This window comes from Cyprinodon tularosa, unplaced genomic scaffold (genome assembly GCF_016077235.1).
Source record: "Cyprinodon tularosa strain WSP-4 unplaced genomic scaffold, ASM1607723v1 ctg306, whole genome shotgun sequence".
Classification (NCBI taxonomy): domain Eukaryota; kingdom Metazoa; phylum Chordata; class Actinopteri; order Cyprinodontiformes; family Cyprinodontidae; genus Cyprinodon; species Cyprinodon tularosa.
Genome location: NW_024039015.1, coordinates 2161300 through 2184447, shown reverse-complemented (window position 1 = coordinate 2184447; position 23148 = coordinate 2161300). Strand labels below are relative to the sequence as shown.

The following is a 23148-nucleotide window of genomic DNA, read 5'->3' as shown; positions in this document are numbered from 1 at the left end:
TTTCTGCATGAAAAAAAAAGAAAAACCGTGGCCCCACCCTTTCTTTCCCTCTAGTAAATTTAGTCTAAACCCGCCTCAGCCTCCACGCCTCTACCTATGGAAAGTGTGCAGCCATGACTGAAAGCTATCGATAAGTGACGTTGTTCCGCGTGACAGCTCCGCCTCCCCGACTCTTTCAAGAACGAGGCAGATCACCTCCAGACACCAGGAAACCCACTGGATCAAATCTGGGCGAAGACAATCCCTCCGCACCACTTTGAGCGCGGATTAATCTAAAGACAACTAGTTCTACTCCGTCTACTACAGTAAGCTCGTGTTTAAATCTGCTTTAAAACACACGGAAGTCGACGTGATATATAAAGTTATTTGTTATTAGATCTAATTGTCACGTTTACCTGCTAGCTCTCAATTAACTTGTTTACTTTGTTTTTTTTTATACGTACGCTTCCATATGTTTTTCATCCGCCATCGTTAACAGCTATATTATTACGCTACTACAACGCTTACGTCAAAGCTGTTTTTCTTAAACTTACGCATTATTAGCTGCGTTAGCTTATAGTTTTATCTACGCTGTGTTTGGATGGTGGGTGTAACGGACTGGGTGTGTGTCGCATCTGCAGGGGCGACTCCCAAAGTTAAAGTAGACGAAAGAACATACAGTCCTCCTTCATGTGGACAGTTTTATTGACTACGCTTTTTTTTCTGGTGCAATTTTGTGGCAGTTTGCTGACAGGAAGACATGGCTGCTCAGTGTGTGACCAAGGTGGAGCTCACGGTGTCCTGCGACAATCTCCTGGACAGAGACATCGGCTCCAAATCTGACCCCCTGTGCGTCCTTTTGATGAGCAGCTCTGACTCCCAGTGGTATGAGGTCAGTAATGTGAAGAGAACTCACTGTAATATAATATATTTTGGATGTAAAATCGTAAATTGTGAATAATTGTTGTAGAGAGTACAGAGAAAACGAATCAGTGATAGCAAACAGTAAGTTTTCATAACTTTCTTCAGGAAATTCTTAAAACTAACATTAGATTTAAATATTAAATTAGGTTTTTCTTTCTCTTAAAGTGTAAACTGATGCTGAAATCACTGTCTGTATATCAATTATGGGTTTCTACTGCAAAGTTTCAGAAAAATAAAGCACACCAAGTATTTCCACATGGTTAGTATTTGATAGTGGTGTCAAAAGAAAAAATCATGTTATTTAAGTGGAAGTATAGATACTGTAGTTTTAAAAACACTGAAGTAAAGAGGTCAAGTTGAAATGAGCTCAAACATCTATTTATTGAATGCTGTCCTTTTTTGCACTGATATTTATATTTGTAGATGTTAAAGAGATGCCTTTTAGTGCATTACATATGTAGGGCCAAAAAAACATCAATGCATGAAAAAAGTTAAGAATAAAAGCCGATTCCGATGCCAAAAATAATATGTTATGCATCCCTAGAAGTACAATTTCCAGAAAATAATGAATATGCTGCATTTTAAATATAGCATAGCGTATTTTTTTCTTGTAACTTTTTTGATAACCTTGGAGATATATTTTATTGCATGTAGCATATCCCAGTAAATCTGTTTCAACTTTAAATCTGCAGCTCTCCCAACTTCTCTATGTGCTCTGCACTGAAAAAAAGTGTAACATGTAACTGTTCCTTCAAACTAATGCTTTTCACTCTAAACTAGATGAAACTATTGATTGATTTGTTACTCATTCTTTTTGAACTAAATACACGTACAAGGAACTCAAAACAAAGTTTTTGATTTCTCTCAATATGTATATCTGTATTTATGGCCTGCAGGTAATTTTTTCTGTTTGAGTCAAATGTGAACTGCGCTTTGCATGCACTCAGAGCACGTGATCAAGTCTAAGTCCCAGACTATGACAGAGTGGCTCAGTTGTGCAGTGGCTAGCACTGCTGCATTGAAGCAAGAAGGACGTGGGTTCAGTTCCAGGCCTGGGATCTTTCTACATGTAATTTGTCTGTTCTCCTCATGCTTGTGTGGATTCTCTCTGGGTACTCCTGCTTCCCCCCACAGTCTGAAAACATTGTTAGTCTAAATTCCCCTTAGGTGTGTGTGAATGGTTGTGTTGCCCTGCGATGGACTGGCAACCTGTCTGGGGTGTATAGAGTTTGTAAGATGGGAAATGGAACTTATTTCTGAAGTAAAGTCAAATGATATGTGAAAAATCTAATTTCGTTATATTTAAATTAACTGGTTTCTATACAAACATTAATTCTTGTTTTAACAATTTAGTTAAAAGTAAGTATATTAGGTTTAGGGCTGGGTACCGAACTTCGGTACTTTTATGGTACCGACCGAAATGCTTCGGTTCTACAGAGTATCGAAACATGCCTCGTCTTTCGGTACCAAGTTTCGGTGATTGGCTGGAACACTTAAGGTGATTGCGTCATCCAGGAAAAATACACAGGTGGTCACGCCTACAGCCAGGGTTCATGTGTATCTTTTGTGAACTGGTTGCAGCGTCGCGGAACCCCTTTAAAATGCCCCCCAGGTCAAAAGTGCGGCTTCACCAGGGGCGTTGCTAGGCACAAAGCTTTACTGGGGCACTGACCCCCTACCGCATATGCCCCTCCTTCCATACACAAATACAGACAAGCACACTGCCCAACCCTGATACATTCCAACCAAAATTACCAGTTGAGATATTAATAAGTGTAAGAGCATATTTGTTTTAACAAACATGAACATTTTCAACATTGCAGCTATAAAAAATAAGACATTACCAACTTTAAAAATAAAACGTTTCCTTATACACATTCTGAAGTAATCATTAATTTCTAGGTTTCAGAGTTTTAGTTCGGGGGAAATGTTAACTAATTTTTTGAGCATTAAAGTGTACCTCCTATTTTTCATTTTTGCAAAGCGGTCAATCACTTGACTGTGACTCAGCTTAGAAAGTTCTTCCTTTTCAACTGATAAAATAGCAAGATGATGGAGCCTATCTTGTCCCATTGTGCACCTCAGCCAAGTGTGGAACCTTCTCAACACACTGAATGACCTTTCATAACTACAGCTTTTGACTGGGATTGTGAGGGAGATCTGGATGACCTGTGTTAGTCTTGGGAATATGATGTTATCAAGCAAGTTGAAAACACACTGCATATCCTTGATGACAAGGCTTTCTTTTTCAATCATAAAAAGCTTTCAAACCATTTTGAATTAAACAAACGTTTTTTTCTACTCCAAATTTGTGCTGGGGATAGTGGGATAACTTCACTTGTTTAGGACCATCATGCTTTCCCCCTAAGTCACTAATGTCCCCTTCTTATTTTTGGAGGCTGGTTGTTGCATCCTCATCACCTTCATGGTCCTGTATCTCCTGTCTCTCACCTGTCCCTTGCCTGTCAGTCTCGCCTCATCCTCCCTTTCCTACTCCAGCACCTTCATTCTCATCCTCTACAGCAAACATTAAAAAAACGTAAATCTATAATTATGTAAATATCTATCATATTGCTTATAACGTCCCTAATGTAACTGCTTAGCTTAAATCACTAATTCATCACGGGACCTTACCTCCCTCTCTCTCATCTTGTTTTACTGCTTCCCTGTCTCTGCTTCGTGTGAGGAATTTCCTCATATCCATCTACAAACCAATGCAGTCATTTTCAGTTAATAGCCTATAAATCATGTGGTTTCACTGGGAAAATATTAAAATTGACAGGTAAGAAACATTACCAGAACTAAAAATGCGCCGCACAGTGTCCCATCCAAAACAGTTGAGAGCAGTGTGTTAGTTTACCTGCAGTTCATGCAGTGACATGCGCTGACGTGGGGGCGCTAATTCATCCTCAATTTGGAGTTAACAACACACTTGCTGCACGTTGGAATTATCTAAATTGATGCGTTAAAAAATGTAATACTGTTGCAAATATTCATGAGATTTATACTGGGGCACAGCTCATTTATACTGGGGCACGTGCCCCAGTAAATGGGGTCTGGCGACGCCGATGGGCTTCACTTTATTAAGACTGATGCTAATAGTGCACAATGCAATACATCGTGCACGGAAATAATTTAAGAGCAGAAAGTCGCTCTGTGTTTGACTGCAAGAAGAGCGGACCGCAGCCAGCGCGACCATCCTCCTCTCAGCAGCCCGTGGGCAGAGCAAAGCCAGAGCGGAGTGAATCATGCTGCTTTCAAACTGGACGCAGCAAGAGCAGCAAAACTCGTCTGCTGCTTCATTTTTGCTGCTTGTACCAGCTTCTGACGCGCTGCTGAAGAAGCTTTGCTGCTCTGGCTGCGCGGTCGCAAAGTGGGTCAGACGCGCGTTGGGCGGAGCTACTCTATCCTTTATTTGCCTTGCAGCTATATTTGCTGTGATCAGTGGGAATAAAGTAGTTTTATTATGTTTTTAAGTGGGAAAATCCACCTGAAAACGTAATCAGTGCAGTCAGTTCATCCTGCCTTCAATATTTCTGTCGGAGCCGCTCAGACCCCCCCCATACCAGCGGTGCGCTGTCAGTAGGATCCCATTCAACGGGCTTGTTTGTCAGACATGGTAATTTTTCTAAAGGAAAACTGCTAAGTAAAAAGGTCCTCACAATGTAACAGTGAATATTAGACACTGAATTATTTATTTTTTTATGTAAGAGGAAAAATGTAAATGGAAAAACAGAGCTTAAAATAAAACTCAAGATTTGTACTTTTTTATGTTGTGTAATTTTCTTTTTTTTCGAATTGATATTATAAAACTGGTATCGAAAAAAGTATCGTTCAGGAACCGGTATCGAAGTGAAGGTATCGGTATTGGTACCGGAACCGAAATTTTTTTAACAATACCCAGCCCTAATTAGGTTGGTCCAATGTCAATATATTAGTTTGGTTCATCAGCTAAAATGTTCAGAAAATCATTTGAAACAGGGCAAAGATTTTAAGTTGTGTCAAGTGCAATATTATTGTTTACATCAACATAATATAATCAGGTCATAACAAGTGATTAAATTCAGATTCTGTGAAGTCAAATATTTTAGATGTGATATCTGGACATCATTTTTTTTTAGTTTGAGCAAGGTTATACTTTTTCCAGTGTGTTTAAAAAGATTTGTGAACCTATTTACTAATATTATGATGCCAGAAGCAAAATTTTAAGATATGTAGAGGCTCTACAGTCTGATTCTGTCTGTCTACACAATAAGAAAACATGTTAATTTTAACCTGTAATTGGGAGTCATGGTCCTCCTATTTTTTCTCAAGCTTCTTGCATTATAATACTAACTTGTTTAAACTTACAACATGTTGCCTTTTTTAGCTAAAAAAGCCCTGTATGTCTAACAAACAGATTTTTCGGTAGCATCTCTAATTTTTTTTAACCAACCTGTTTCCTAACTTTTCCATAAGCATCTATCGAAGTAGCTGCTGGTTAATATTCACTGAGTGCTGCTGTGTGTCTCTTCTCCAACCACGTAGCTGCTTTCTAAGTAGTGTAATGTGACTGCATATTAGGGCTACAAAAACGAATCGATAAAAATCGACTTTTAAAAGCGTTGGCAACGAATTTCATCATCGATTAGTTTTGTCGCACGATTAATGCTTCCGCCGCCGCCGTCATCACTGCCACTTGACTGAAACAGGGTAAGAAAAAAAATTACGGCAGAGCGAACCAGCGCTGCAGTTGCGCAGTGTTGCCAACTCAGCGACTTTTCCATGTCGCTATATTTAGTGACTTTTCAGACCCCTCTAGCGACTATTTTTTAAAAAAAGCGACTAGCGACAAATCTGGCGACTTTTTACGGTGTTACTGGCGGCTTTTGGAGACTCTTACTTGAAAGCATGTATCGTTCCTACTCTTGTCCTGCAGCAGCAGCTGCTGCCGTGAGGCTCCTCCCCCATCCCAACCCCGTTCTCCCGCAGGAATCCCTCTCAGCGCTGCAGTCAGAGCCGCATGATGTTTCAGCGTCCAGACTGCAAATGAAGCGCGCATGCGCCGGGATTGACGGCGCAAATTGATCACAATAATTAAAATAGCCTTTAGAAATAAATTAGCTTGCAAATTATAAGGGCAAGGCTTTTAAAGTTTAAATCTTCTGGCAAAGATAAAGTAAAGAAGATCCTGCAATTTATGGAAGTAAAGCATAAAATCCAGCAAGATCAGTAATATGTCAATTAATTATATGCCACATTCCCATGTAAATATCTGTCTTTGGAGGATGTGTTTTTTACCACCCCTTTTTCTCTCATTTTTATTCCAAATACAATTTCTAATTTGAATCACAGGGCTATTTTTATCTCTATGGTTCAGTATTTTCTCAAGTAGCAACTTTAACTGCTATACTTTCCTGTCTTTAAAGGCTCTTCTAGTCTAAAAAACACTCATTTGTTGAAATGGGGGGACCTATTGTTTGAACCCCTTAGGGGCTTTAAAAAACAAAAATGCCTGTCTTTTTTGTGCTTTATGAAACAAAGCACCCTATATTTTGTGGATATACAGCTACATTTCTCATGTAAGTTTGCGTAGTTTTAACACAAACATTTATTTTTCATATTGCACCAGTACAGTTAATGAGCAACCTGTACTCGTGTGCTTGTTTGTTCTGTCTAAAATGTTTATTTTGGAATAAAGAGGTTAATATAAAAAATATTTTTTGTCCGATTCATCGATTAATCGAAAAAATAATCGGCCGATTCATCGATTTTTAAAATAATCGTTAGTTGCAGCCCTACTGCAGATATCATGTCTCAAAGCGACAGATCCAATGAGGGAAAGAGGGGAAAAAAACACTGAATCAAAACACACTGAACACAGATAACTGCACCCAACCTCTGTTACCTCCGCTGGCTCCCTGCCCCCCTCCGCCGGGGTTCCACTATATTACCTAATCTCTTTCTGTCACAGTCTTGGTTCTGTTATGTTTTCTTTTGAGTATTCAGTTTTACTTTACTTTGTTTTCTAGATTTCTAGTTTTAATTCTTATTTTGTTGTGTTTTCTGGTTATATTTCCGTATTCAGGTATTTATTTGTTGCCCTCTTGTGTTCTCCTTTTTCCCTAGCTCCTTTCCAGTCTGCTCTGTTCACACCTGCTCCCAATCTGCTCGTTATTCTTCTCTTTGTTCAGTCTCCCATAAATACACTCTTTGTGCAGTTCCTCAGTGCTGGTTCCTCGTCTAACTTCCTCCAACTCCGTCTCACTGTGTCTCTCTTGTCGTGATTGTTCTCCTCTGAAGTCTCCATGATTTCTGGTTTGTTTTACTTTTTGCATGCTTGATTTTTGGATTCCTGCCTCAGTTGTCTATTTACATTTCATTAAATTAACAAGAAACTCACCTCTGCCTCCCTGCCTCCTGGGTCTTCAAACCACAACCTAATCCTTACAATTTTCTTGCATCAAGTTTCCCATGAACCAATTTGGTGGTATAATAATCTGGACAATCTATCCACATTTAGATCTTCAGAAGATCACAAACAGAGCAGCAGATACGCAACAGAATAGCAAGATGGTCTAGTCCAAGTCCAGACCTCAGCCCTGATTAAAATGGGTGCAAACCTCAATGAACTGGTGCTAATTCTACAGCTATGTCACAATCTAAGCAGCTCATTGTTGCTGCAGGGGTTTCTACAACACTTGAATAAATGAGTCTGGCTCGTTTTTTCCTCCTTTCCAGTGACTTATTTGTGCGTTCAATTGTGTTACCTGGTAATATCATTGTGTTAATTATTACAGCCCACTTGGTGAAGTTTCCCATGTGCTATTTCATCGCCGTATGTCTCCATTCACATGTTCCTTATAGCTTTGTTTAAGCCTAACAACGCTTCCCCTTCGTCACCCGGCTATGTCCGATCTTTCCCAACAGATGGGACGCACAGAAAGAGTGCAGAACTGCCTCAATCCAAAGTTTGCCAAAAAGTTTGTCATCGACTACTACTTTGAAATAGTCCAGAAGCTGAAGTTTGGGATTTACGACATCGATAACAAGACAGTTGACCTGAGTGATGACGACTTCCTTGGGGAGCTGGAGTGCACCCTGGGTCAGGTGAGACGGCCTCTTCTGGGACAAAACAACCACACGAAATCTTAGATTTGATAGTGATTCTTTTTGTTAAGTTGCTAAAATGTAAAAAAGCTCTTTTCTATCTGCTATGTTTAGGTTGTTTCCAGTAATAAACTGACCCGACCGCTGGTGCTGAAGAACAACAAGCCAGCTGGAAAGGGGACGATCACTGTGAGGTTCAAAGAGAGTAACAGAGAAAACGTTCATTTTTAAATTCCTTTATTTTAACGCATTTATGCAACGTTTGTGTCGTAGATCATTGCAGAGGAAATAAAAGACAACCGGGTGGCAAAGCTTGAGGTGGAGGCAAGAAAGCTGGATAACAAAGTAAGGTTTTAAATGTTTTTAATCCCTTCTTTTTGGTCCTTATTTCACTGCTATTCATTTTGTTTTGTAGGATTTCTTCGGGAAGTCAGATCCCTATTTAGAGTTTTACAGACAAACAGGAACCGGGTGGCAGCTGGCCCACAGGACAGAGGTAGAACTCATCCCCAACGTCTGAGCGAACCTCTTTCACTTCTTGTCTTGTTGACATTTATCTTACTGTGTGGTGTGTAGGAGCTTTGCACGTTTGATTACAGCAGTCGTATTTCTGTTCTCATTGCTGCTGTAATATGTTAGTACTAAACCAGATATGTCTGATAGTTTTCAAAGCTTCACAGTCTGAACCATCATTACCTGATTGCTCTGCTACACCTCACATCTACAGCAGCAGCAGTGCTCCATTGAGCGCCTTTGTTTAGGCTTCACTCTCTTGCAAAATACCATTGCTGTTGCCTTGACACCAAGGTTATAAATGAAGGTTTAGCAGAACAGCATTCTAATGTTCCCGAAAATTCACCAACTTATGGTCAAGGGTCGGGAACCCCTTTAAAAAACTGTAAAATTCACTGTTTGAGAAGGAGTTGTCAGACCCTGACGAGAGCTGTCAAGTCTGCACTACTTCACAAAGATGATGCAGCCGGCCCATCAAAATAAAAGCATTTATTCTGATATTTATTCCAAATTTTCAAAGTAAAATGTCAAACCACTTCATGTTTAGAAACTGTTACACCTTATTAAAGGAGAAAAACAACAGACTGCTAAAATTAGCCATAAACATACAGGGTTGAAACACTTTGTAAATGGCATATTTACTGACGCATTGAAAGTGTTTTAGGAGGGACATTCAGCAGAGCTTTCTGTGCCGATTGGGAGAAGCGACACCTTCTGCTCACCTACTAATATTTGGTTTTAGCCAAACAGGAGGGAAAAAGCACAAACAACTTTTCCAATCAGTCAGCGATTTTGCTGTTCTTCTTCTAAAGAAGAAATTGATTCTGCCTGATAAGATTTTACAGAGCTATGAAAGCTATGTCCCACCTTACAGTGTTGTTGACACGATATCACCATGATTGGTCGACCCAATCGTTAGGATAGTTTTTTTTCTTCCATATTCTCCTGGATTCCAATAACACTATTGGCTTGAAATTTGGCTTTTCAAAGTATTTCACTGAGTGCCCTTCAAAGGGTCAAGAGCAACATAGTGAAGTTATTGTGAAACTAGGGAGTTAAATATGTCTTCTTTCATACGAGTGACAAACGTGTTGATGATTTTTTCCGAAATTTGTTTTCAGGTGGTGAAGAATAACTTGAACCCAACATGGAAGCCGTTTAAAATCCCGCTGCAGTCGCTGTGTGGAGGAGACCTGGAGAAACCCATTAAAGTAAATATCTAAGCACAGCAGTCACAGTGTTGGTGTTGCAACATCTCAGAGCAAACAAAGAGCCTAACGCTTTGTGTTCAGTGCTTTCTCGATGATGTGTATTTCTTTAACCTCTGAAGCGAGCAAGAAGGAGGCAGGACAAGTGAGTTATTTCATGTGCTGCAGGATTTCTATCTGTTCTCATCTTCCTGTTAGGTCCTGGTTGACGTGTGGTGTGAGAGTGATTGAACTAACCTGGAGTGCTAACAGATCAGGACTTGGTGTCATCAAGAAAAAGCCTTAAAGGAATAGTACACCCAAAACATGATTAGCCTTCATTTTCTACTCACCCCCATGCTGAACAACACTCTGGAGTACTTTTTTGATATCTCAAATGCATCTGGAGATCTGGGAGGCTTCTTGCTGTCTGCTGACATTCAAATAATGGAGGTCCATGGCGCCCGAGGCAGAAAGGTCCACAAAAGTCCACAAAAAACGTGTCAAAATTCCTCCATACTGCTCGTCCAATGTATCCCAAGTGTCCTGAGTGGGTAGCGTCCATAATTTACTCGAAACAAAGTCATTTAGAATGTTTTTAGAGCATAAACAGTAGTGTATAGGATTTCCTAAAAGTGCGTTCACGAGTCTACGGAAACCGCGGCAGACCAAACCAGATGAAAGTGCGCATTCAGCGTCTGCTCTGCAGATAATGCAAGCGTAGAAGAAGAAATGTGCTGTTTACCTGTGCAAAGAAAGAAACAACGAAAGAAAAATGTCTGAGGACTTCAGTGTTGAGGAAGAGCATGAGTTCTTTGCCGAGCTGAATGCTAATCATGTTTTGGGTGTACTATTCCTTTAAATGTCTGTAATGCCTTCCTGTCCTGTTTCTAAAAGGAGGAAAACTCCTTTGTTCTCTGAATTTCATTCTTGCATGCTTGTTTCCTCTGTTTTTTTTCATGAGCCGCCTCATTTAAACACGTTGTCCTGTAAACAGAAACCGAAAGAATCCAGATGCTGGTTTTGGAGTTTTGGAGACAAAGACCAACACAAAGGCTTGCCAACCTGTAAAAGCCAAAAATACTGATAAGCATTCCCATGGCATGATGCGGCCACCGCCGTGTTTCATGTAGGCCGATGTACTGTTTTGCTTCCAGGCCAACAGGTTTGATTTGTTCTGTGTGATGAGAGCAAATTCCCTAACGCGCTTGAAGTTCATCCCATTTGTACGGAAGAGCATTAGGGCCACTGAAAAAAAAAAGTTAACTGATTTTTAAATTGTATTTCAGTTTAATATGGGGAAAAAAGTCAGAATTCTGACTTTAATCTCAGAATTCTGACTTTGATCTCAGAATTCTGACATTTTTCTGAGAATTCTGACTGAATTCTTACAGCTAACAAACATGTTAGCATCAAACCGTAGCCATGTCTGTTTTAGAGACTAAACTAGCTCTCATGTTTTAATAACCTTCTGCTCCTCCATTAATGAAATAGCATCACCGCGTACCCCTTAGGCACATAAAAAGTCACCTAATTCCATAATTTTCCACCATTGTGTTACTGTCCCTCCCAAGCAACTCACATCTTTGTCAGTGAAGCTTAGTGCTCCCACATCTCTTCCTTCATGGTGCCCATCTACATTAAGATCTAAAAGTCTGAGAAAAAAGTCAGAATTATGGGAAAAAAGTCAGAATTCTGACTTTTTTTTCTCCATATTAAACTAAAATAAAAATAAAATTTAAAAATCAGTAAACTTTTTTTTTTTCAGTGGCCCTAATCTTCTTCCATACATTTGGGAAATTTCAGACATATTTCATTTAAGTAAAGACTTTCTTATCCCTAATGTTTCACAAAAGCCAAGACTTTTAGAGAGCACAACTAAGGGCTTCCCTTTAAATATTTTATCCCACCTGAGCTGTGGATGCTGCTGCTCTCATCGTCTTTGGTTAATAGTATCTTTACCCAGCCTTTTAGTTTAGTCAATCTAGCAATACTCTTTCCATTTATAGATGGTTGGAATATTTAGGAAATTGAAAGTAAAGGTAAAAAAAAAGCCACAAGTTTTAGATTTTTGTTTGTCGAAACATTTTAAATACCAATAATTGTTCTTTTGTTTATTATTATGTACTGCTTTATGTTGGTCTGTCACATAAAAACTCTAAAAATCTGGAAATACTTTGAACTAGAGATTCTGTTTGGCGTATTGACTGGATTTCCAGCAGCCATACAATAAATTAGTTCACTATTTTTAGGTGGAGTGCTACGACTACGACGACGACGGCTCGCACGATTTGATTGGATCCTTCGAGACGACGATGAAACGACTCCAGGATGCCACTCGAACCTCTCCGGTATGACTTTTAATTTTTAGGAACGTTCTAAATTACCGCTGTGATGGTTAGGAATGCTTTGTAGAACAAGTCTGACTGATGTTATCGAAGCGATAATGAAAGCCTAAACAGGTAGAGTCGGATGTTTCAGGATTCCATCTGATGAATCTCCATCCGCTGCTTCAAAGAAATAATTTCGTTCATTTTTCATTTTCAAGTTTTACAAAATACCACCCCAAGTGTAATATAGAAGCAAACCTTTCCAGCAGCCTCTGTTGCTTTGCTGCTCTTGTGCTAAATTCACTACCGTCATCTCGTTCCACAGGCAGAGTTTGAATGCATCAACAGCAAAAAGAAACAGAAGAAGAAAGGCTACCGTAACTCTGGTATTGTGAGCGTGAAGTTTTGCCAGGTGGGGTACCAGCTTCTTTTTTAATTGCTCTGCTGTATGGAAGCTGGAATTTCAGATGTTTATAAGACGCATTCACTTTTTCCTTGTAGGTTTTGAAGGAGTATACATTCCTGGATTATATAATGGGAGGCTGTCAGATCAACTTCACTGTGAGTTTGAACTCCTTTGCCAAAAATCACATCTTTATTTCTCTGTTGTTCCCTCTCTGACAGAAGTTTGTATTTTTGTAAGTTTGTAAGTTCATCTTTGAGTTATTTCAGGCTGTAAGCATTTTTTAACAGTTCTTTTTCCAAGCTGATTGTTACAAAAACAAAACAACTTCTTAAAAACAAAATTTGGAGATACATTGTTGTAGCTGGATGTTTAACTGCTCATCAAAATGCCAGCATCAGTAGAGTTTAGTTTCTATCATATTTGATCAATTCCTAAAGGGTTTTGAATGTTTAGCTGTGAAATTGAGGTGAAGAATTTGGAATTGCTCCTTAAACAGACCCTCAGCATAATGCTGCCACCACCATGACTGGAAATTGTTTCATTGGAAGACACACCCTGATTCTTACAGATATATATATATATATATATTTATCATGATGGCCCAATAAGGTCACCTTTTTTCCCTCGGCCCATAAAACTTTTTCAGACGAGCTTTGAGGAGATGATCCCAGAGAGAGCAGCTCCTTCTGATGTTTAACTTACTTCACTGTAGGTGACGCTGAGCTGCTAGTTAATTATTGAGCTGGCTGAACCTTGGAGTGGGTTGTTTCTTAACAACTTAACCGAATATTCCTCATCTTAGGTGGAAAGTCTGGGTCAAAGAGGGAAAAAGTGGTTGAAACTGGATGTTTTACCAGCTCAACAATCCCAAAAACTTAAAAACTTTTTTTTTTTTTTTTTTTATGAGTCAAACAGATTAACATTTGCCTTCTGCAGTGCCCCTAACCTCCACCAGGTTAAAAAATGATGGACTGTTCCTTTATTTTAATGTTTATCTATTTATTGTTATTTATAACAAACAAGATAAATAGATAATCATAATAAATGAATAGATACAACTAAATAAAATACAGAAAAATTGAAGGATTGCTCCTTTACTTTTTAATAAAAAAGTAAAGTACTTTTTTAATGAAAAAGCTAGATGAATTGATAGATATAATAAACAACATATATATTTTTTTTACATTTATTTATCAAATTGAATTAAATAGAATAGCTAAATATGTAAATAAATAAAAAAGAAAAAGCCTATAGTTAGTTTTTATTTTTCTGTACCTGAATACAAATATTAAAGACATTAAAATAAATAAAAACATAAAATACAGCTAAAGACTGTTCCATTATTTATATGTATGAAATAAAATAGAAAAATAATTAAATAGATAAAATAGATTTAAAATGAGACTGTACTTAGTTTAAATGAGCTCTACCATTTCTGATAAACCAGATGTTCCAGTTTTGATCCAGAAAGATTTTTTAATGACCTAAAAAAAGTCCAAATTGCAAAGGGACATTCAGCCATGCAGATGTGAGTTAAGTCTCTGTTAAGTTGTTTATTTACAGCTTAAATAAAATAGAAATAAATACGCTATTTAACCCTGACCCTGCCTATAAGCAGACATGAACTCTTTTCATGCCTCCATCTTTTTCCCACAGGTGGCTGTCGACTTCACCGGCTCTAACGGAGATCCTCGATCTCCTCAGTCCCTGCATTACATCAGCCCTCAGGGCGTTAACGAGTACCTCTCTGCCATTTGGTCTGTGGGCAACGTCATTCAGGACTACGATGCGTAAGAACATCTTTCTACATTAAGATTAGTTCCTTTCTTCATTAAAAATAAATATGATTTTCCATCCCTTTAAACCTCAGAGAGAAACAGACAGAAAAATCCATCCAGTTCGATGTGTTGCAGCAGCTTGCAGGTTATCCCAGGTTTTACCAAAGTTTGTCTCCTTTTTTCCAGTGATAAGATGTTTCCTGCATTCGGATTTGGAGCCCAGATTCCACCGTCCTGGCAGGTAAAGCTCACCTTGAAACATGATACGACAAACATGTTGAAAACGTCTGACTCTGTTGTCTTATCAGATAAAAATGTGCTTGTCCACGGACACTTAACGTTGGAAACTGATGATATCCTTTTACAGGTTTCCCACGAGTTTCCGCTCAACTTCAACCCAAGCAATCCGTTTTGTGCAGGTGTGTAACTTACCTTTGAAGCTTAATTTATACAGCAGGCGTTGGGTTTCCTTGTAGTCATGCTGGATGTGGCGTTGTGACGCAGGTGTTCAAGGGGTGGTGGAGGCCTACAGGGCGTGTCTCCCACAGGTCAAACTTTACGGTCCCACCAACTTTTCCCCAATCATCAACCATGTAGCCTGTTTTGCTAAACAAGCCCTTCAACAGACCACCGCATCGGTGAGTAGGCCAAACATTACGTCACACACATATTCCTCGTATGAATCAGTTTACCTTCCAGCATGAGGGTTGACTTTGGTTGTAAAGGTAGCTTTTATATGGCAGGGGTTGACATTAAAGGAATAGTACACCCAAAACATGATTAGCCTTCATTTTCTACTCACCCCCATGCTGAACAACACTCTGGAGTACTTTTTTGATATCTCAAATGCATCTGGAGATCTGGGAGCCTTCTTGCTGTCTGCTGACATTCAAATAATGGAGGTCTATGGTGCCTGAGACAGAAAGGTCCATAAAAGTCCACAAAAAACGTGTCAATATTCCTCCATACTGCTCGTCCAATGTATTCCAAGTGTCCTGAGTGGGTAGCATCCAGAATTTACTCGAAACGAAGTCATTTAGAATGTTTTTAGAGCATAAACAGTAGTGTATAGGATTTCCTAAAAGCGCGTTCACGAGTCTACGGAAACCGCGGCAGACCAAACCAGACGAAAGTGTGCATTCAGCGTCTGCTCTGCCGATAATGCAAGCGTAGCAGAAGAAATGTGCTGTTTACCTGTGCAAAGAAAGAAACAACGAAAGAAAAATGTCTGAGGACTTCAGTGTTGAGGAAGAGCATGAGTTCTTTGCCGAGCTGAATGCGCACTTTCGTCTGGTTTGGTCTGCCGCGGTTTCCACAACAAATGTGTGGGGAGGGTGGGGGGAGATGGGAAGCCTGTGTAATGAATAGAGAAAGGGGGTTATGTTCTCATGTTTCTGCACTCTCATCAGGATCCTAGCTGCAGAGTTTTGAATGTACAGAAGCCTCTGCAGACTCTTTCCCAATGAGAAGTGCGTTGCAATAGTCCAGTCTGCAGGAGACAAAGAGATGAACCAGCTTCTGGGAAGGAGAGAATGAGTTTGGAAATGTTACGGAGGTGGTAGAAAGAGGTCTTGCATAGGTGATTTCTATAGCTCAAGACAAACACACCTTTGTGTCTTCTTCTGATTGTGTTGTCCTTCCATTAACTTCCATTAAGTATCTTAATTCTGGTAGATTGAAGATTGGCCGATACTACCTCTGCAAAAGTCAACAATCAATGCTCTAAAATTTGACTTCGATTTGCGACCGGTTATTTGAGAAGTTTTTATAGTTTCACGGGTGGTGATCAATGTTTTTTAGTAAGATAAGATTGATTTATTAAAGGTGTCTTGTGATCATATAACAACTGACAGTTCTAAAAAATAAATCCTTAATGGTCAAAATTTGGAATCGCCATGTCAGGCTTTTTAAAGATTAGGAATCAGTGGTTGGAGAGAAACCTGCAATCGATGGAACCGTAGTTTTAACCCTTTCTATGGCCTAAATGGCAGATTAGACTTCTGCAACCGCACACATCAAATGTCGCTTTTTATTTAGTTACATTTCAGAAAATCTACAATACATTTAAACTTTTTGTCTAATTCCTGGATGTTAAAGTAGGTCTGGTTCTGCTAGAGGTTTCTTCCTGTTAAAAGGGAGTTTTTCCTCTCCACTGTCGCTACAGGCGTGCTTAATGAGACGGATTGCATTTGAGTCAATGAGTCGATGCAATCAACTGGTTTTCCTTATTTAGAAAACTTTGAATCAATTTGACTGTATGATCTGGTGAACTGTGATAAAATAAAAAAATAAATAAAAAGGACATTTAAGTCTATGATGAATGTTTTCAAACTTGCTTAATTATAACTTCCTATGGAGTAAGGATTTATGAATGGCTTCATCCAAACCAACACAACTTTATCCATTCTGCAGCAATACTTCGTCCTGCTCATCATCACCGACGGAGTCATCACCGACATGGACCAGACGCGCAACGCCATCGTCAACGCCTCCCGCCTGCCCATGTCCATCATCATCGTTGGAGTGGGAGCGGCGGACTTCAAGGCCATGGAGTTCCTGGACGGAGACGATGGCCGTCTACGTTCCCTGTCCGGCGAGGCCGCCATGAGGGATATCGTCCAGTTTGTCCCCTTCAGGAATTTCCAGAACGTGAGTCAGCCATACTCATCACATCTCGCCTCTTCTTTCCATTCCTCTCTGCTTTTCAGTAGATAAAATACGGAAAGGTGTTTGATATGGTTTCAGCTGACGCAACTTGTTTTGTTCCGTTGGAAGAAGCTAACCCATTTCCATAAAAACTGCATGGATTTCACTCGGATCATTGTTGATTGAACTGACCTCTAAATAAGAGCTTTGTCATGGCAGAGCAAAGTCTCCACTCCGCCTTGTTATACCTCAAACTGATGGATGCCATGCCCTTCAGGACAGAGCTCCATTAGTTTCTGTTTACGTTTCTCCATCTGTTTTTCAGGCGCCCAGCCAGGCTCTTGCCCAAAGCGTTTTAGCCGAGTTGCCTCAGCAAGTAACCTCTTTCTTCGCCTTACTCAAACTGAAGCCTCCCCGAGATCCAAGTCCTTCTTAGGGGTACACCTAACTATAATAACTCATTAAGCCCTAATTCTCTGCCTCTATGAATAACCACCTCCCGTGCTTTTCAGACCTGTTATCAATGTTTGTTTCGGCTGATCTGATCGCATCTCTTCATATCAGGCACTAAACTTATGTTTTACATGCTTCTAATTTCGAACTATTATTAATCTTTGTTACCTGCCTTGGAGTACTTCATGAACTTTGCATTTTTTTGATTCAGTTCAACTCATTTCAGTTCATATAGCACCAATTCACAACACGTTGGCTCAAGGCACTTTTTAAAGAATGAATTCAAATCATCCAGAGAAATCGGTTGAAAGTTATTTTATTAAAGTTAATTGGGTGAGTCATTGGCTGCTGGATTTGCTCCTCCTGGATGAACATGTAGTGACAGTAGATATTCGCTTGAATTTTGTCGTTAACTCTACAGCAACCCCTTTTACTGAGCATGCACGCTGCGACATGCAAATCTCCCTTTCAACAGGAAGAAACCCCCGGCAAAACGATGGTACAAAAACAAAAGGAACATAGAAGCACTGATGCATAAATATTTGTATATGTATATGTCAGAAACGGTAACAGTAAAATAGCTCCATAGGTGGGCCTGTCTAGGACAGAAACCGTTGAGCACATGAGCTCTGAGCTATTTTTCATGCCAAAGTGTTAACAGAGCAGAGTTAGTCAGAGTAGAAGTTGAGCCATTAGCTGTCTAGTAGAGAAAAAGTACTAAACACTGAAAAACAGACCCAACCTTATTATCAATTAGCTACTCTGATGAGAAAAAGCAGAGAGAACATAAAGTTAGAAATTGAGCTAACAGATAACACAGAATTGGAGAGTGGAAGCAGAATGAAGCACAATTATGAAAAGTGGTCTCTATGTCCTCCAGCAGTCTAAGCCTATATCAGCATAACTAGGATAACCAGAGCCACTCTTAACTTTTCACATTTTATTATTTCAAAACAAAGGTTGGTAGTTTTATTTATTTATTTTTAGAAAACTTTTATAATTGCAGGGAAAGTAAAAAAAAAAAGGTTAGAAAAGTGTCCCAAGTGTAAAGCGTAGCAAGTATTTAACTTCAGGCCCTATATTCAGTTAACCTGGCAAAACCCAGATTTAAACTGTACCTTGTAGAATTCAAAGTGACATACACAGAGCGATCTGGGAAGGGTCCTACAGAAATTGTTCTCAAAAGGGAATCAGTAAAATTCTTTGAGCTAATTGGATACCTGCATCACATGTCAATTTTCTAACCAATCACAGCAGCAGCTTCATTTGTTTGACAGTTAACATATATCTGATTAACCAAACTCTAACCAAATCTGTTTAGGGGAAATGCGCAAATATCTTTCCATCAACAAAGACAGAAGTCGCTTCCTTTTGCTCGTTCAAAAAGAAATGGAGGGTATTTCCCCTAAAACCGGCGCAGCCATGTTTGTTTTGCTTCCGCCTTCCGCTTCTGTTTGACATCATTTGCATTTTATCGGTCTGAAACATTTCTGTATCAAGGCTAAAGCTTCTGCTGGTTCCTGGCGAGATGCATTCTCTGTAGTTTGAGAATTCACAAATTTTGTGATATTTCATCTTGCTTGCAAGGTAATTGCTATAGCTGTTAATAAAACCCAGTGCAACCATTTGCTTTCAGAACCCATTGGTGTTTAATTAGTGTGTAAAACTGTTCTGCGAATGCCTTTGAGGTTATTTATGTATCAATTTGCATTTAGATTTATTTTTACAGGGAGAGTACAATTAATTGCCATTTGTAGGTTAAAGTATGCAGCGCACATAGGGCTTCTAACCAAAGGATAATCCATAGCCCACGTCCATAGTTATGCTATTAAATATTAGTGACCAAACGGATCTTAAAAACAAAGGATCTCAGTTTATCAGAAAATTTCTCCAAAGAACTCAGCACCTGGAGGCCAGACAAAGAGAGATCCACATCTCAGGTTGGAAATCTATTGATAATGGGCCATATACTCTACAAACCTGTCCTCTATGGAAGAAGGCAAAGTAAAAAATTAAAGAAAGAATTTACAGTTCCTGGTTGTTTGAGCTACTTCCTAGAATTTCTTGGTGGTAAATTGTTTATTACCCCGAAACACCAGCAGCTGTACCTTCAGCAAATAGGTCTTCTACAAAGTACCGACTAAGGACCGAATTTGGATTCGTCCTTCTCCTAGATCTTAGTTTCAACTCTCAAGAACACGTGTCTTTCTTTATCATCTCCATCCACTTTTGATCTGATCAGCCGGAATAAATATGAGCTCAGGATCTGAAAGCGTTCTCACTTGAAACTTCAAACAGGAATTTCCTATCTATGATCACTTTGCTGTTCTTGAACATCTTCATTCAGATATTTAGTGTCTGTTGCAGAAGATGGGGTTTGAAATTGACACCTCATCCCTTCTAATGAGATGTTATAGAATATCAAGAAAATCTTCCTTTCAGCTGCTTTCCTCTGCATGGCCTCCTGCTTGTCTCTCATTCATCTTTGCAGTTTCATTATGTCCTAATGACTCAAGTTACATCATCATGGTGTTTGGTTTTACCTTAAAAAATAAAAATCTCCCCTTTCATTTAGGCTCCTCCTGAGGTCTTGGCAAAGAGCGTGTTGGCTGAAATCCCGGCTCAGCTAGTAGACTTTTTCTCCACCATGAAGCTAAATCCACCAAACCCGACAGGGACCAAGTGATGCCGTAAAGAAACCCGACTGACTCCTCTCTCTCATCTCCTGCAGACCTTTATAAGGTTCCAGCTTCATCTTATCCTAGATTTACACAGAACTTTCCTAAAATCTCCGCCTTCCTTTCTCATCATCTCAAGCCGCAGCATTATCATGTTTTTATGAAGGCAGCTGTTGGTAACATTTGTTTCTGCTCATTTATTTCACAAGTTGAACAAAGAGAACCATCCCATTATTTTGTGCATAACGTTACACTTTTTTTTCAGCTCAGTTAGGGATGTAATCATTGCAACAGAAGCTCAGTTTCAAAGCTGTAGTTATAATAATCCTGTTATGATGCAGGATCTCTGTTTGCTTGTCGATTAACTATATTGCTGCTTTAAAGGAGGTCAGACACTGATGTTTGACAAACAGTCTGGTTCAGAAGCCTCCGCTACTAATTGATGCCAAACGTGCTTTATTAAGTTGAGGACCAGATCCTGTGCAGATGTAGGTACCGGATCTGCTCATGGCCCTGCCCCTTCTTGCGACGTCATCATATGCCAACTCCGCTCTGACAAATGTATTGAACCCGTTTCTTAAGGATCTACCGTAAATTCCGGACTATAAGCCGCTACTTTTTTCTCGCTGTTTGAAAACTGCGGCCTATAATACAGTGCGGCTAATACATGTTTTTTTTTCATGGCGCGAAAAACAGACCAATAAAATTGATGAGTATTCACAGAGGTCCAATGAAAAAGTGCGATACATAATTCTCACTTTCACAGTTATTTACAGTCTTGTAAATCAGTCATTTTCGGAAGGCTTCGGTACGCAGGAGGAAGAAGAAAGTGATTAATGACTTTTCCTGGTCGGCTGCAATGTTAAAAGTATTAAAAGTACCGGTATATGCAGCGTTATTTGCATGTTACCGACACATACGTATATTTAAATGTGTTACAGGTAGTTTGAAAAAAAAAAAGCATTCATAATATGTACCGTATTTATTTTTTTATCATACGGATTAATCAAACGTTAAGAAAAATGCTCACGTGTAATACCTTTATTTGTAAATATGTCATACAACGTGGGAAACCTGCGGCTTAAAATCCGGTGCGGCTTATTAAAGTACAAAATTGATTTTCTTTCTAAAATTAGAGCGTGCGGCTTGTAATCAGGTGCGCTCTATAGTCCGGAATTTACGGTAATCTCTTTTGGAGTTTCAACATATTATTACCTATATTTGCTATTATTTTACATTTCGTCTGCGATCTAAAGAGACTTAGACTTAGACAGTACTTTATTGATCCCTTGGGAAGACTCCCTCCGAAAATTAAGGTTACCAGCAGCTTACAGGGCAAAAAAGTATTACCGGTAAGTTAAATTAAGTTAAAAGGTTAAGTTAAAGTAACTGAACGTAGAAATTAATCATTGTCAGTCTTGAAGGAAAACACTGCCTTCTAAGACAGACTGAGCTCTGCCATTTAACAAGGTGACGCAAAAAGTCGCAGTTTATTCTTTATTTATTCTTTTTATTAAGATCTGAGGGCATGAAGGGCAAATGGAACATCTCAAAAATGACTTTTGTAGAGATTTTAGAGAAAGAAAACAGTTATTCTACTTGTAGAAAACGAATGGTTGCTGTTTATACAAATTCAAAAGTAGTGTAGCTTAATATGGCTAACTGACCGAGCTAAAAGAGGCTAACCTGTTAGCTACTGAACAAAGCTCGCTAAAGCGCTACCCAGCTCTCCCCCTTTATACCACGCTGTCGTAGTTACTTTGTTCACCATAAACAGATTTTTTTTCAGTTGTGTTATCGATCAAGTAAACTTAATCGGTCATTAGACACGCTAACGGACGCTGCATGATGTTATTATTGTTGTCCTGGCAACCACTATGTTTTACATCATGTGGCAATGTTCAGCCAATCATTTCGCGTAACGTTAGCTGCATGCGCAGGGCCCGAGCAGATCTGGTACCTACACCGCCACTTCAGACTCTTCCTCCTCTCCATCTGTGTGGACGTGCCGAACTGCTTCCATGTAGTCGGGAACATGAGAAGGCTTATTTTTTATCCAAATAATAACAAAAAACACCCACTCCATTACCGGTATGCTTCCCACACACGGTTCCTGACTTGTGGATGTTTGTTGCTGTTGATTCTCCTCTTTAGCTTGTTTTGACCCCACTCTGTGAATTTCACTGCAATTGTCCCAATTGATTCTTTGTTGTTAGGAATGCATTTAATCTGGAGGTAATTCATCTAAATTCAAATAAGATTTTAGTCTCAATTTTAAAGTAGCAAAAACTAGAGGGATATCAATTAAACAAGGGCCTATTTTCTTACATTCAGATACCTTCCACAATGAATCTGGTGTAGCGCAGTATTTTTGTCACCATGTGACATTGCAGCCCATTTATGGAAGTATACATCTAGCTCACCACACCATAAATAAAAGTCCACCTAAAAAAAAAAATCTAAATACGTATCAGTGTAAAAACTCAAAATGGTCATTGTTTATTTTAAATGTAGATATATATATTTTTTATGGGACAAAAAAAATGAATGGGAAAACTCCTCATGACTCTCCAGACCTCCTACAGTCTAAGATTTTATACAATAAAATAAATACTTTAAGTAATAGACTTGGGTTTAAAAACAGAAATGATATAATCTATTAACAGAATAGAAAATAAGCCAGTTTTTCAATGCATTTCTTGGATTTACAGAACCTCAGATAAACCACTGTTTAATACATAACATAAATGCATTTTATATGTTTATTTTTACTTTATCCTCCCCATTAACAGTTTCCATCACCCTTCTGGTCCTTTAGCACACTGAAAACCAGTTTAACCAATAACAGATGTTCCTCAGATATTACCAGCTCTCTCATTGGTCATTATGTCAACCAAGTGTGGATGACTAGCCAATGAGAGAGCTGGTTAGAAATCGCAACTGCAAAAAAGGATTCGAAAAAGCAACCTGAAAAAGAAAATTAATTTAAAATAAGGAATTCCATTTTCATATGTTAGAAAAGTTATTTATAATCAGAATTATAAACTTTGGTGTATAAATCTTCATTTAGAAATAGGATTTGGAAATGCATTTTCAAACTGCAATAATGGAATAAGAAAAGCAATTTACAGTTCCTTGTTAATAATTCAATAAAAAAAAAAAAAA

At 38.9% G+C, this 23148-nt stretch overlaps 1 protein-coding gene across 2 annotated transcripts; it reads left to right on the top strand.

Moving 5' to 3' along the window:
* The first annotated feature begins 145 nt into the window (after positions 1-145).
* On the top strand, positions 146-21310 carry cpne3 (copine III). Of its 2 annotated transcripts, none has more exons than XM_038292004.1 (17): positions 146-305; positions 723-871; positions 7813-7992; positions 8107-8181; positions 8266-8337; positions 8408-8488; positions 9627-9716; positions 11945-12043; positions 12348-12434; positions 12524-12583; positions 14085-14218; positions 14393-14447; positions 14574-14625; positions 14711-14844; positions 16619-16855; positions 17178-17290; positions 19881-20013. In XM_038292004.1, exons 2-16 carry the CDS (start codon positions 740-742, stop codon positions 17286-17288), a joined length of 1599 nt encoding a protein of 532 aa, XP_038147932.1. In that variant the 5' UTR covers positions 146-305; positions 723-739; the 3' UTR covers positions 17289-17290; positions 19881-20013. The 2 variants fall into 2 exon arrangements, with proteins under 2 accessions (XP_038147932.1, XP_038147931.1); XM_038292003.1 differs by lacking the exon at positions 17178-17290 and adding an exon at positions 20294-21310 and having other exon boundaries at positions 148-305; positions 19881-20009.
* The last annotated feature ends 1838 nt before the right edge of the window (positions 21311-23148 follow it).